Genomic DNA, 13872 nt, shown 5'->3' with positions numbered 1-13872 from the left:
GGTAAATCTACACGAAACACAGCCCTTATTTGAAGCGTTTCTAAAAATTCCCTATGGGAAAAATGAATGGTGGAAAAACGATTGGAACCATTTCCCTGTTTGACCGCTAGGTTTTATGGGTATTATGACTCACACTGTGATAGTCTATGAAGAATATTATCCCTTCAGACAGCCATTTCCATGATAACAAAACTTCATTACTTTAGCGATAATGTGATTAATTGTAACCTTCCTGATTTCCCTGATCCACTCAACAACTGAACCATGTCTGTGTTTGAGAAATTGGGCCAACAAACAGAGTACTGCAGGGGAGGGCAAACTCACCAACAATTCATATCCACAATTACATCAGAGTTTTCACTCCCTCATTTTCTCTCGGTCTCTCCTCCCTCCCCCTCCCTGTCTAGCCCTGGTGCTAAGTTGAGCGGGGAGTTGCCATGCCAACCCAGAGTGGGGATCCCGGGTCCAAACTAGGCCACACAGCAGAAACAGCATTAAACAGTGTGTAAGTGTGACAGATTCAGACCAGAACAATCTGTTAATCAAGTCAATCATTTGTCAGACCTCGTTTAACACACACACACACTTTAAGAAAGACTCGGATCACAAATGAAATATGAAAACCTTTGTAGGAATCTGTATTTAAGATTGAACTCTACATACATTCATACTGTAGTGTTGAGGAAAAGAGAGTGGACCTGTGTGTGTGTGTGTGTGTGTGTGTGTGTGTGTGTGTGTGTGTGTGTGTGTGTGTGTGTGTGTGTGATCCAGAGACACATCATGTATAATGGGCAATAGAGGCAGTGATTCAGGACAAAGAGACTAACTGAAGAGGAAAGAGAAAGTGGGTGGTGTTAGTCACTGTCTCTGTCCTCTCCAATCTCACTGAGGTGTGTGTGTGGTGTTAGTCACTGTCTCTGTCCTCTCCAATCTCACTGAGGTGTGTGTGTGGTGTTAGTCACTGTCTCTGTCCTCTCCAATCTCACTGAGGTGTGTGTGTGGTGTTAGTCACTGTCTCTGTCCTCTCCAATCTCACTGAGGTGTGTGTGTGGTGTTAGTCCCTGTCTCTGTCCTCTCCGATCTCACTGAGGTGTGTGTGTGGTGTTAGTCACTGTCTCTGTCCTCTCCAATCTCACTGAGGTGTGTGTTTGTGTCACTATCTCTCTCCTCTCCAATCTCACTGAGGTGTGTGTGTGGTGTTAGTCACTGTCTCTGTCCCCTCCAATCTCACTGAGGTGTGTGTGTGGTGTTAGTCACTGTCTCTGTCCTCTCCAATCTCACTGAGGTGTGTGTGTGGTGTTAGTCACTGTCTCTGTCCTCTCCAATCTCACTGAGGTGTGTGTGTGGTGTTAGTCACTGTCTCTGTCCTCTCCAATCTCACTGAGGTGTGTGTGTGGTGTTAGTCACTGTCTCTGTCCTCTCCAATCTCACTGAGGTGTGTGTTTGTGTCACTGTCTCTGTCCTCTCCAATCTCACTGAGGTGTGTGTGGTGTTAGTCACCGTCTCTCTCCGATCTCACTGAGGTGTGTGTGTGTGTGTGTGGTGTTAGTCGCTATCTCTCTCCTCCCGTGTCTGCATCTCGCTGAGTGTACTCTCGTCAATGTTCTCCAGGCTGTCTGCGTGCTGGATGCTAATCTCGGACAATGGGATTGTGGGTAGTGTAGTCTGCTCAGGGTAGAGCCATGGCTTAAAGCCTGGGTTGTGTCTCTGCTTCCACTCTCCGTACTTCAGACACGCCTTACTGATCTTCTTCATCGCCTGTGACACACACAAACAGAGAAAGAGAGACATACAGACAGTGAGATATGCATTTAGCCAGGGTTAGAGAGAATTGTCTGCTCCATAGAGAGAGTGAGAGAGAGAGTGAGAGAGAGTGAGAGAGAGTGAGAGAGAGTGAGAGAGAGACAGAGAGAGACAGAGACAGAGAGAGAGACAGAGAGAGAGACAGAGAGAGAGAGAGAGACAGAGAGAGAGAGTGAGAGAGAGTGAGAGAGAGAGTGAGAGAGAGTGTGAGAGACAGTGTGAGAGAGAGAGACAGAGACAGAGAGAGACAGAGACAGAGAGAGAGAGAGACAGAGACAGAGAGAGAGACAGAGAGAGAGAGAGAGAGAGAGACAGAGAGACAGGTCTGCTCCATGTAGTAACCTAGTGATGGAGAGAATTTTCACCTAATCTAAACTTTCACCTAATCAAATAATTAGCCCAGCAGGAGAAGCTCTCCCTTGAGAAAGATACCCCCACCCCGAGCGGGTCAGACCAGACCTCTTCATTACATAACCCCACAGACGAGCCACCCCCAGTGGAAAGTCAACCTCCCAGCACAGAGTACTACTGAAATGAGGGATAAATTCACCCAGCTGGAGGTAAGGCAGGTGACGCTGGAACAGCAGGTGATTACACTCCAGTCAGCACAGACCCAGACAACAGTCCAGCACAACAACACTCCCTTAACTAGACCTAGAGAGCTGGAGGTGGAGAGAGACATATCTGCACTCTGGACAGTGGTGAGACAACTTCAGCATGATAAAAAGCATGAGCAGGAGAAGAACAGAGCACTAGAGGAGAGGATCAGACTGCTGGAGGAGAGGGTGAGGGGGATGGAGGAGAGGGTGAGGGGGATGGGGAGAGGGTGAGGGGGATGGAGGAGAGGGTGAGGGGATGGGGGAGAGGGTGAGGGGGATGGAGGAGAGGGTGAGGGGGATGGAGGAGAGGGTGAGGGGGATGGAGGAGAGGGTGAGGGGGATGGATGAGAGGGTGAGGGGATGGAGGAGAGGGTGAGGGGGATGGATGAGAGGGTGGGATGGATGGAGGAGAGGGTGAGGGGGATGGAGGAGAGGGTGAGGGGATGGATGAGAGGGTGAGGGGGATGGAGGAGAGGGTGAGGGGGATGGAGGAGAGGGTGAGGGGGATGGAGGAGAGGGTGAGGGGGATGGAGGAGAGGGTGAGGGGGATGGAGGAGAGGGTGAGGGGGATGGAGGAGAGGGTGAGGGGGATGGAGGAGAGGGTGAGGGGGATGGATGAGAGGGTGAGGGGGATGGAGGAGAGGGTGAGGGGGATGGAGGGAGGGTGAGGGGGATGGGGGGATGAGAGGGTGAGGGGGGGGATGGGGAGAGGGTGAGGGGATGGAGGAGAGGGTGAGGGGATGGGGGGATGGAGGGGGATGGAGGGTGAGGGGGATGGGGAGAGGGTGAGGGGGATGGAGGAGAGGGTGAGGGGATGGATGAGAGGGTGAGGGGGATGGAGGAGAGGGTGAGGGTGGGGGATGGGGGAGAGGGTGAGGGGGATGGATGAGAGGGTGAGGGGGATGGAGGAGGGATGGATGGATGAGAGGGTGAGGGGGGATGGAGGAGAGGGTGAGGGGGGAGGGTGAGGGGGATGGAGGAGAGGGTGAGGGGGATGGAGGAGAGGGTGAGGGGGATGGAGGAGAGGGTGAGGGGGATGGAGGAGAGGGTGAGGGGATGGGGGAGAGGGTGAGGGGGATGGAGGAGAGGGTGAGGGGGATGGAGGAGAGGGTGAGGGGATGGAGGAGAGGGTGAGGATGGAGGAGAGGGTGAGGGTGAGGGGATGGGGAGAGGGTGAGGGGGATGAGGGGGATGGAGGAGAGGGTGAGGGGATGGATGAGAGGGTGAGGGGGATGGAGGAGAGGGTGAGGGGGATGGATGAGAGGGTGGGGGGATGGATGAGAGGGTGAGGGGATGGATGAGAGGGTGAGGGGATGGAGGAGAGGGTGAGGGGGATGGATGAGAGGGTGAGGGGGATGGAGGAGACTGAGGGGGATGGATGAGAGGTGAGGGGGATGGATGAGAGGGTGAGGGGGATGGAGGAGAGGGTGAGGGGATGGATGAGAGGGTGAGGGGGATGGAGGAGAGGGTGAGGGGGATGGAGGAGAGGGTGAGGGGGATGGATGAGAGGGTGAGGGGGATGGAGGAGAGGGTGAGGGGGATGGAGAGAGGGTGAGGGGGATGGGGGAGAGGGGAGGGGGATGGAGGAGAGGGTGAGGGGATGGGGGAGAGGGTGAGGGGGATGGATGAGAGGGTGAGGGGGATGGAGGAGAGGGTGAGGGGATGAGAGGGTGAGGGGGATGGATGGATGAGAGGGTGAGGGGATGGATGAGAGGGTGAGGGGGATGGAGGAGAGGGTGAGGGGGATGGAGGAGAGGGTGAGGGGGATGGTGAGGGTGAGGGGATGGATGAGAGGGTGAGGGGGATGGAGGAGAGGGTGAGGGGGATGGAGGAGAGGGTGAGGGGATGGAGGAGAGGGGTGAGGGGGATGGGAGAGGGTGAGGGGGATGGAGGAGAGGGTGAGGGGGATGGAGGAGAGGGTGAGGGGGATGGAGGAGAGGGTGAGGGGGATGGGGGGATGAGGGGGATGGAGGAGGGTGAGGGGGATGGAGGAGAGGGTGAGGGGGATGGATGAGAGGGTGAGGGGGATGGATGAGAGAGGGGGTGGAGGAGAGGGTGAGGGGGATGGATGAGAGGGTGAGGGGGATGGATGAGAGGGTGAGGGGGATGGAGGAGAGGGTGAGGGGGATGGAGGAGAGGGTGAGGGGGATGGATGAGAGGGTGAGGGGATGGATGAGAGGGTGAGGGGGATGGAGGAGAGGGTGAGGGGGATGGAGGAGAGGGTGAGGGGGATGGATGAGAGGGTGAGGGGGATGGAGGAGAGGGTGAGGGGGATGGAGGAGAGGGTGAGGGGGATGGATGAGAGGGTGAGGGGGATGGAGGAGAGGGTGAGGGGGGGATGGATGATGGAGAGGGTGAGGGGGATGGATGAGAGGGGGTGAGAGGATGGGGGATGGATGAGAGGTGAGGGGGATGGATGAGAGGGTGAGGGGATGGATGAGAGGGTGAGGGGGATGGAGGAGAGGGTGAGGGGGATGGAGGAGAGGGTGAGGGGGATGGAGGAGAGGGTGAGGGGGATGGAGGAGAGGGTGAGGGGATGGAGGAGAGGGTGAGGGGGATGGAGGAGAGGGTGAGGGGGATGGAGGAGAGGGTGAGGGGGATGGATGAGAGGGTGAGGGGGATGGATGAGAGGGTGAGGGGGATGGATGAGGGGGAGGGGATGGATGAGAGGGGGGGGATGGATGAGAGGTGAGGGGGATGGATGAGAGGGTGAGGGGGATGGATGAGAGGGTGAGGGGATGGAGGAGAGGGTGAGGGGGATGGAGGAGAGGGTGAGGGGGATGGAGGAGAGGGTGAGGGGGATGGAGGAGAGGGTGAGGGGGATGGAGGAGAGGGTGAGGGGGATGGAGGAGAGGGTGAGGGGGGATGGAGGAGAGGGTGAGAGGGGATGGAGGAGAGGGTGAGGGGGATGGAGGAGAGGGTGAGGGGGATGGAGGAGAGGGTGAGGGGGATGGAGGAGAGGGTGAGGGGGATGGAGGAGAGGGTGAGGGGGATGGAGGAGAGGGTGATGGGGATGGAGGAGAGGGTGAAGGGGATGGAGGAGAGGGTGAGGGGGATGGATGAGAGGGTGAGGGGGATGGAGGAGAGGGTGAGGGGGGATGGAGGAGAGGGTGAGGGGGATGGAGGAGAGGGTGAGGGGGATGGAGGAGAGGGTGAGGGGGAGAGAGGGTGAGGGGGATGGGAGAGGGTGAGGGGGATGGATGAGAGGTGAGGGGGATGGAGGAGAGGGTGAGGGGGATGGAGGAGAGGGTGAGGGGATGGATGAGAGGGTGAGGGGGATGGATGAGAGGGTGAGGGGGATGGATGAGAGGGTGAGGGGGATGGATGAGAGGGTGAGGGGGATGGAGGAGAGGGTGAGGGGATGGGGGATGAGGGGGATGGAGGAGAGGGTGAGGGGATGGGGAGAGGGTGAGGGGATGGAGGAGAGGGTGAGGGGGGATGGAGGGTGAGGGGGATGAGGGGGATGGAGGAGAGGGTGAGGGGGATGGAGGAGAGGGTGAGGGGGATGGATGAGAGGGTGAGGGGGATGGAGGAGAGGGTGAGGGGGGATGGAGGAGAGGGTGAGGGGGATGGATGAGAGGGTGAGGGGGATGGATGAGAGGGTGAGGGGGATGGATGAGAGGGTGAGGGGGATGGAGGAGAGGGTGAGGGGATGGAGGAGAGGGTGAGGGGGATGGATGAGAGGGTGAGGGGGATGGATGGAGGGTGAGGGGGATGGAGGAGAGGGTGAGGGGATGGAGGAGAGGGTGAGGGGGATGGAGGAGAGGGTGAGGGGGATGGATGAGAGGGTGAGGGGGATGGAGGAGAGGGTGAGGGGGATGGAGGAGGGTGAGGGGGATGGAGGAGAGGGTGAGGGGGATGGAGGAGAGGGTGAGGGGGATGGATGAGAGGGTGAGGGGGATGGAGGAGAGGGTGAGGGGGATGGAGGAGAGGGTGAGGGGGATGGCGTGTGACCCATTAGAGAGGTGGCCACCACCGCAGAGAAGCCAGCAGAACAGCCCGCCACAGACCCTGACCATAGCGTCCACAACACAGTGGGACAGACAAATGAAGAAGCCCAAGACCATGGGATCTCACCCCCTCTGAGCACCTGCCCCCTGCCAGCCACCCTGATAGCCATCCTGACAACCCCCCACACCCACTGAGGACCTGCCCCCTGCCAGCCACCCTGATAGCCATCCTGACAACCCCCCACACCCACTGAGGACCTGCCCCCTGTCATCCTGGAATATCCAAGGTCTGATGTCATCCTGGAATATCCAAGGTCTGATGTCATCCTGGAATATCCAAGGTCTGATGTCATCCTGGAATATCCAAGGTCTGATGTCATCCTGGAATATCCAAGGTCTGAGGTCATCTGCCTTTGGCATAAAGAGCAGGAACCCGGACTCCATCAAAGAAATCACTAATAAGATATTATCATCCTACAAGAAACCTGGTATAGAGGAGACGGACCCACTGGTAGCCCTCTAGGTTACTACAGAGAGCAGGTTGTCCCATCCACCAAACTACCAGGTGTGAAACAGGGAAGGGACTCAGGGGGTATGCTAATTTGGTATAGAGCAGACCTAACTCACTCCATTAAATTAGTCAAAACAGGAACATTTTACATCTGGCTAGAAATGTAAAAAGAAATTATCTTAACAGAGAAAAATGTCCTCCTGTGTACTACCTATATCCCCCCACTAGAATCCCCATTCTTTAATGAAGACAGCTTCTTCATCCTGAAGGGGGAAATCAATAATTTCCAGGCCCAGGGACATGTACTAGTCTGTGACGACCTAAATGCCAGAACCAGACAAGAACCTGACACTCTCAGCACACAGGGGGACAAACACCTGCCTGGAGGTGACAGCATTCCCTCCCCCATATGCCCCCCTAGGCACAACTATGACAACATAACCAACAGAGAAAGAGAGACATACAGACAGTGAGATATGCATTTAGCCAGGGTTAGAGAGAATTGTCTGCTCCATAGAGAGAGTGAGAGAGCTCCATGTAGTAACCTAGTGATGGAGAGAGAGTTGTCTGCTCCATATAGTAACCTAGTGATGGAGAGAGTTGTCTGCTCCATAGTAACCTAGTGATGGAGAGAGAGTTGTCTGCTCCACATAGTAACCTAGTGATGGAGAGAGAGTTGTCTGCTCCATATAGTAACCTAGTGATGGAGAGAGTTGTCTGCTCCATGTAGTAACCTAGTGATGGAGAGAGAGTTGTCTGCTCCACATAGTAACCTAGTGATGGAGAGAGAGTTGTCTGCTCCATGTAGTAACCTAGTGATGGAGAGAGAGTTGTCTGCTCCATGTAGTAACCTAGTGATGGAGAGAGTTGTCTGCTCCATATAGTAACCTAGTGATGGAGAGAGAGTTGTCTGCTCCATGTAGTAACCTAGTGATGGAGAGAGAGTTGTCTGCTCCATATAGTAACCTAGTGATGGAGAGAGAGTTGTCTGCTCCATATAGTAACCTAGTAATGGAGAGAGAGTTGTCTGCTCCATATAGTAACCTAGTGATGGAGAGAGAGTTGTCTGCTCCATATAGTAACCTAGTGATGGAGAGAGTTGTCTGCTCCATATATTAACCTAGTGATGGAGAGAGTTGTCTGCTCCATATAGTAACCTAGTGATGGAGAGAGAGTTGTCTGCTCCATGTAGTAACCTAGTGATGGAGAGAGAGTTGTCTGCTCCATATAGTAACCTAGTGATGGAGAGAGAGTTGTCTGCTCCATATAGTAACCTAGTGATGGAGAGAGAGTTGTCTGCTCCATATAGTAACCTAGTGATGGAGAGAGAGTTGTCTGCTCCATGTAGTAACCTAGTGATGGAGAGAGAGTTGTCTGCTCCATATAGTAACCTAGTGATGGAGAGAGAGTTGTCTGCTCCATGTAGTAACCTAGTGATGGAGAGAGAGTTGTCTGCTCCATATAGTAACCTAGTGATGGAGAGAGAGTTGTCTGCTCCATATAGTAACCTAGTGATGGAGAGAGAGTTGTCTGCTCCATGTAGTAACCTAGTAATGAGAGAGAGTTGTCTGCTCCATATAGTAACCTAGTGATGGAGAGAGAGTTGTCTGCTCCATGTAGTAACCTAGTGATGGAGAGAGAGTTGTCTGCTCCATATAGTAACCTAGTGATGGAGAGAGAGTTGTCTGCTCCATATAGTAACCTAGTGATGGAGAGAGAGTTGTCTGCTCCATATAGTAACCTAGTGATGGAGAGAGTTGTCTGCTCCATATAGTAACCTAGTGATGGAGAGAGAGTTGTCTGCTCCATATAGTAACCTAGTGATGGAGAGAGAGTTGTCTGCTCCATATATTAACCTAGTGATGGAGAGAGTTGTCTGCTCCATATATTAACCTAGTGATGGAGAGAGTTGTCTGCTCCATATAGTAACCTAGTGATGGAGAGAGAGTTGTCTGCTCCATGTAGTAACCTAGTGATGGAGAGAGTTGTCTGCTCCATATAGTAACCTAGTGATGGAGAGAGAGTTGTCTGCTCCATATATTAACCTAGTGATGGAGAGAGTTGTCTGCTCCATATAGTAACCTAGTGATGGAGAGAGAGTTGTCTGCTCCATGTAGTAACCTAGTGATGGAGAGAGAGTTGTCTGCTCCATATAGTAACCTAGTAATGGAGAGAGAGTTGTCTGCTCCATATAGTAACCTAGTGATGGAGAGAGAGTTGTCTGCTCCATATAGTAACCTAGTGATGGAGAGAGTTGTCTGCTCCATATAGTAACCTAGTGATGGAGAGAGAGTTGTCTGCTCCATGTAGTAACCTAGTGATGGAGAGAGAGTTGTCTGCTCCATATAGTAACCTAGTAATGGAGAGAGAGTTGTCTATCTGTGCTGTAATGTGTTGTCTATCTGTTTGAGATCTAAGCATCTGGGCCTCTCCCTAATCCTTCCTTATTCCCTTGAGATCCCATTGGCTATTTCAACACGCACGCTTCTCGACCAGGGATGCGTAGGAGGGATCATACATTAAACATAGGTGTTCTCCCGTGTGTGCTGAGTCCTGCCAGACTCTGCTGAGTAAGAGGGTAATGCATGGACACAAACAGCCACTCACATATGTATCCTCCCCATCTCTCCCCTCTCTCCTTGCCTCAGCATTATAATGTGGTGATGGAGTGTAATGCTGGGAAGTGTAGGCATAAGCAGACTGGAATGTACTTACTTTGGGAGCCAGAAAGTGGGAAGACTTGTTTACAACCCACTTGGGTAGTGAACCTGGGTGAGGGAAGAAGAGAGAGAGAGAGATTTCGATGTCACACCATGGCATGTCATCCAGGGTCAAATAGCTCAAGGGTGATTTACAGATAATTAGTTGGCGAGATAATCAGAGTGTTAAGATCTTAACAGAGAAAAAGCAATACATTGAGAGAGGGAGAACGAGAGAGATGGAGAACGAGAGAGATAGATGGAGAACGAGAGCGAGAGATGGAGAACGAGAGCGAGAGATGGAGAACGAGAGCAAGAGATGGAGAACGAGAAATAGAGATGGAGAACGAGTGCAAGAGATGGAGAACGAGAGAGAGAGAGATGGAGAACGAGAGAGAGAGAGAGAGAGAGAGAGAGAGAGATGGAGACCAAGAGAGAGAGAGATGGAGACCAAGAGAGAGAGAGATGGAGACCAAGAGAGAGAGAGATGGAGACCAGGAGAGATGGAGACCAAGAAAGAGAGAGAGAGAGAGAGAGAGAGAGAGATGGAGACCAAGAAAGAGAGAGAGAGATGGAGACCAAGAGAGAGAGAGAGATGGAGACCAAGAGAACAAGAGATGGGGACCAAGAGAACAAGAGATGGGAGACCAAGAGAGAGAGAGATGGAGACCAAGAAAGAGAGAGATGGAGACCAAGAAAGAGAGAGAGAGATGGAGACCAAGAAAGAGAGAGAGAGATGGAGACCAAGAGAACAAGAGATGGGAGACCAAGAGAGAGAGAGATGGAGACCAAGAAAGAGAGAGATGGAGACCAAGAAAGAGAGAGAGAGATGGAGACCAAGAAAGAGAGAGAGAGATGGAGACCAAGAAAGAGAGAGAGAGATGGAGACCAAGAAAGAGAGAGATGGAGACCAAGAGAGAGAGAGAGAGATGGAGAGAGAGAGAGAGAGAGATGGAGACCAAGAGAGAGAGAGAGATGGAGACCAAGAGAGAGAGAGATGGAGACCAAGAGAGAGAGAGATGGAGACCAGGAGAGATGGAGACCAAGAAAGAGAGAGAGAGAGAGAGAGAGAGAGAGAGAGATGGAGACCAAGAGAGAGAGAGAGAGAGAGAGATAGATGGAGAACGAGAGCGAGAGATGGAGAACGAGAGCGAGAGATGGAGAACGAGAGCAAGAGATGGAGAACGAGAGCAAGAGATGGAGAACGAGAGCAAGAGATGGAGAACGAGAAATAGAGATGGAGAACGAGAGCAAGAGATGGAGAACGAGAGGAGAGAGAGAGAGAGAGATGGAGACCAAGAGAGAGAGAGAGAGAGATGGAGACCAAGAGAGAGAGAGAGAGAGATGGAGACCAAGAGAGAGAGAGAGAGAGAGAGAGAGAGAGAGAGAGAGAGAGAGAGAGAGAGAGAGAGAGAGAGAGAGAGAGAGAGATGGACCAAGAGAGAGAGATGGAGAACGAGAGCGAGAGATGGAGAACGAGAGCAAGAGATGGAGAACGAGAGCAAAGAGATGGAGAACGAGAGCAAGAGATGGAGAACGAGAGCAAGAGATGGAGAACGAGAGCAAGAGATGGAGAACAAGAGCAAGAGATGGAGAACGAGAAATAGAGAAGCAAGAGATGGAGAACGAGAGCAGAGAGATGGAGAGATGGAGAGAGAGAGAGAGAGAGAGATGGAGACCAAGAGAGAGAGAGAGAGAGATGGAGACCAAGAGAGAGACCAAGAGAGAGATGGAGACCAAGAGAGAGAGATGGAGACCAGGAGAGATGGAGACCAAGAGAGAGAGAGAGATGGAGACCAAAAGAGAGAGAGAGAGATGGAGACCAAGAGAGAGAGATGGAGACCAAGAGAGAGAGATGGAGACCAAGAGAGAGATGGACACCAAGAGAGAGAGGGAGGGACAAGAGAAAGAGAGAGATGGAGAACAAGAAAGAGAGAGAGAGAGAACAAGAAAGAGAGGGAGATGGAGAACAAGAAAGAGAGAGAGAGAGAGATGGAGACCAAGAGAGAGAGAGAGAGATGGACACCAAGAGAGAGAGAGGGAGAACAAGAGAAAGAGAGAGATGGAGAACAAGAAAGAGAGAGAGAGAGAGAACAAGAAAGAGAGGGAGATGGAGAACAAGAAAGAGAGAGAGAGAGAGAGAGAGAGATGGAGACCAAGAGAGAGAGAGAGAGATATGGACACCAAGAGAGAGAGGGAGAACAGAGAAAGAGAGAGATGGAGAACAAGACAGAGAGAGAGAGAGAACAAGAAAGAGAGGGAGATGGAGAACAAGAAGAGAGAGAGAGAGAGAGAGAGAGAGAGATGGAGACCAAGAGAGAGAGAGAGAGAGAGAGATGGACACCAAGAGAGAGAGAGGGAGAACAAGAGAAAGAGAGAGATGGAGAACAAGAAAGAGAGAGAGAGAGAACAAGAAAGAGAGGGAGATGGAGAACAAGAAAGAGAGAGAGAGAGAGAGAGAGATGGAGAATGAGAAAGAGAGAAGAAAACCAGAAAGCAACCTGGAACCAAAATATCCAAACACTCTTAGATAACTTTCTGGATACCACAGTCACTCACAGTAAAGAAGGAATCAATCTAGCAACAAACAAAAAAACTATATATTCAGGCAAACAGCAAAAGAAGCACAATTGAAATTGATAAAAAACTAAACAAAAAAGATCACAGATGACAACTGTTTTGATGCAGATTGTAAAATTATAAGGAAAAAACTTAGAACACCTCCAGACCCAAATAATGGTGAATTACGCCTTCATTACTGTGAGACTTTAAAACCCTATAAACGTAACACTCAGAACCAAAACCATTTTAAAACTCTCTACAACACCGTTCAAATTGACACAAACGCAGAACAACGCCAAATTCATGAGGAGTTGAATGGATTAGAAAAAGCTATAAAGGACAATCAAAATCCATTGGACTCCCCAATTACTGACCAGGAGCTCTATAAGAAACTAAACTATTACTGACCAGGAGCTCTATAAGAAACTAAACTATTACTGACCAGGAGCTCTATAAGAAACTAAACTATTACTGACCAGGAGCTCTATAAGAAACTAAACTATTACTGACCAGGAGCTCTATAAGAAACTAAACTATTACTGACTGACCAGGAGCTCTATAAGAAACTAAACTATTACTGACTGACCAGGAGCTCTATAAGAAACTTCAGGTTCTCAAATTTAAAAAACCCTGCGGACCTGATGGCATCCTAAATGAGATGCTCAAACTCACTAGTGCAAAATTACAATTGGCTATATTAAAACTGTTTAATTTGATCCTGAGTGTAGGTTATTTCCCTGACATCTGGAATCAAGGACTCATAACCCCAATCTTTAAGAACGGAGACAAATTTGACCCTAACAATTACAGAGGCTTTTGTGTGAACAGTAACCTGGGGAAGGTTTTCTGTAGTATTATAAATGTAAGAGTTCTCAACTTCCTTAATAAGCACAATGTCTTGAGTAAAAGACAAATTGGATTTATACCAAAACATCGCACAACTGATCATATTTACACCCTACACACCCTGATAGATAAACATGTCCACCAAAATAATACCAAAACATCGCACGGCTGATCATTTTTACACCCTACAAGCGGCGGGGTCTTTGCCAGGGTTGCAATCTGAGCCCTGCACTCGTCAATATTTACATCAACAAATTGGCCACTATTCTAGAAAAATCCTCAGCCCCTGGTGTTAGTCTCCACAATTCAGAAGTTAAATGCCTACTCTTCGCAGACGACCTATGCCTGCTGTCACCCACAGCACATGTCCTTACAGCAGAGCCTGGACCTGCTAGAGCAGTACTGCCAGACCTGGGCCCTGGCAGTAAACACCCACAGCACATGGCCTACAGCAGAGCCTGGACCTGCTAGAGCAGTACTGCCAGACCTGGGCCCTGGCAGTAAGTAAACCCACAGCACATGGCCTACAGCAGAGCCTGGACCTGCTAGAGCAGTACTGCCAGACCTGGGCCCTGGCAGTAAACACCCACAGCACATGGCCTACAGCAGAGCCTGGACCTGCTAGAGCAGTACTGCCAGACCTGGGCCCTGGCAGTAAACACCCACAGCACATGGCCTACAGCAGAGCCTGGACCTGCTCGAGCAGTACTGCCAGACCTGGGCCCTGGCAGTAAAACCCAAAAAATACTAAAATAATGATTTGCCAGAGAAGATACAGATCTCAGGAAATTAGACCAAATTTCTCAATTGGTACAAAATATATAGAGTATTGCACACACTACAATTACTTAGGTTTAAAACTAAGCTAAACTGGAAACCTTAATGAGGCAGTGAATGAACAG

The 13872-nt window shown here is 51.3% G+C and overlaps 1 protein-coding gene across 2 annotated transcripts in view; it reads right to left on the bottom strand.

The window, feature by feature from the left end:
* Positions 1–610: 610 nt before the first annotated feature.
* LOC115115695 (START domain-containing protein 10-like) overlaps positions 611–13872 on the bottom strand; it is a 45541-nt gene continuing 32279 nt past the window's right edge. For both annotated transcript variants that reach the window (XM_065000526.1, XM_065000527.1), the window contains exons 5-6: positions 9579–9631; positions 611–1758 (exon numbers count right to left, since the gene is read on the bottom strand). In XM_065000526.1, the coding sequence (XP_064856598.1) occupies positions 1546–1758; positions 9579–9631 (266 nt within the window). In that variant the 3' untranslated portion in view covers positions 611–1545. The remainder of the gene's footprint in view (positions 1759–9578; positions 9632–13872) is intronic.

Source organism: Oncorhynchus nerka, linkage group LG14 (assembly GCF_034236695.1).
Source record: "Oncorhynchus nerka isolate Pitt River linkage group LG14, Oner_Uvic_2.0, whole genome shotgun sequence".
NCBI classification, from domain to species: Eukaryota; Metazoa; Chordata; class Actinopteri; order Salmoniformes; family Salmonidae; genus Oncorhynchus; species Oncorhynchus nerka.
The sequence above is the reverse complement of the archived record's forward strand: the minus strand, read 5'-3'. Positions and strand labels throughout refer to the sequence as shown.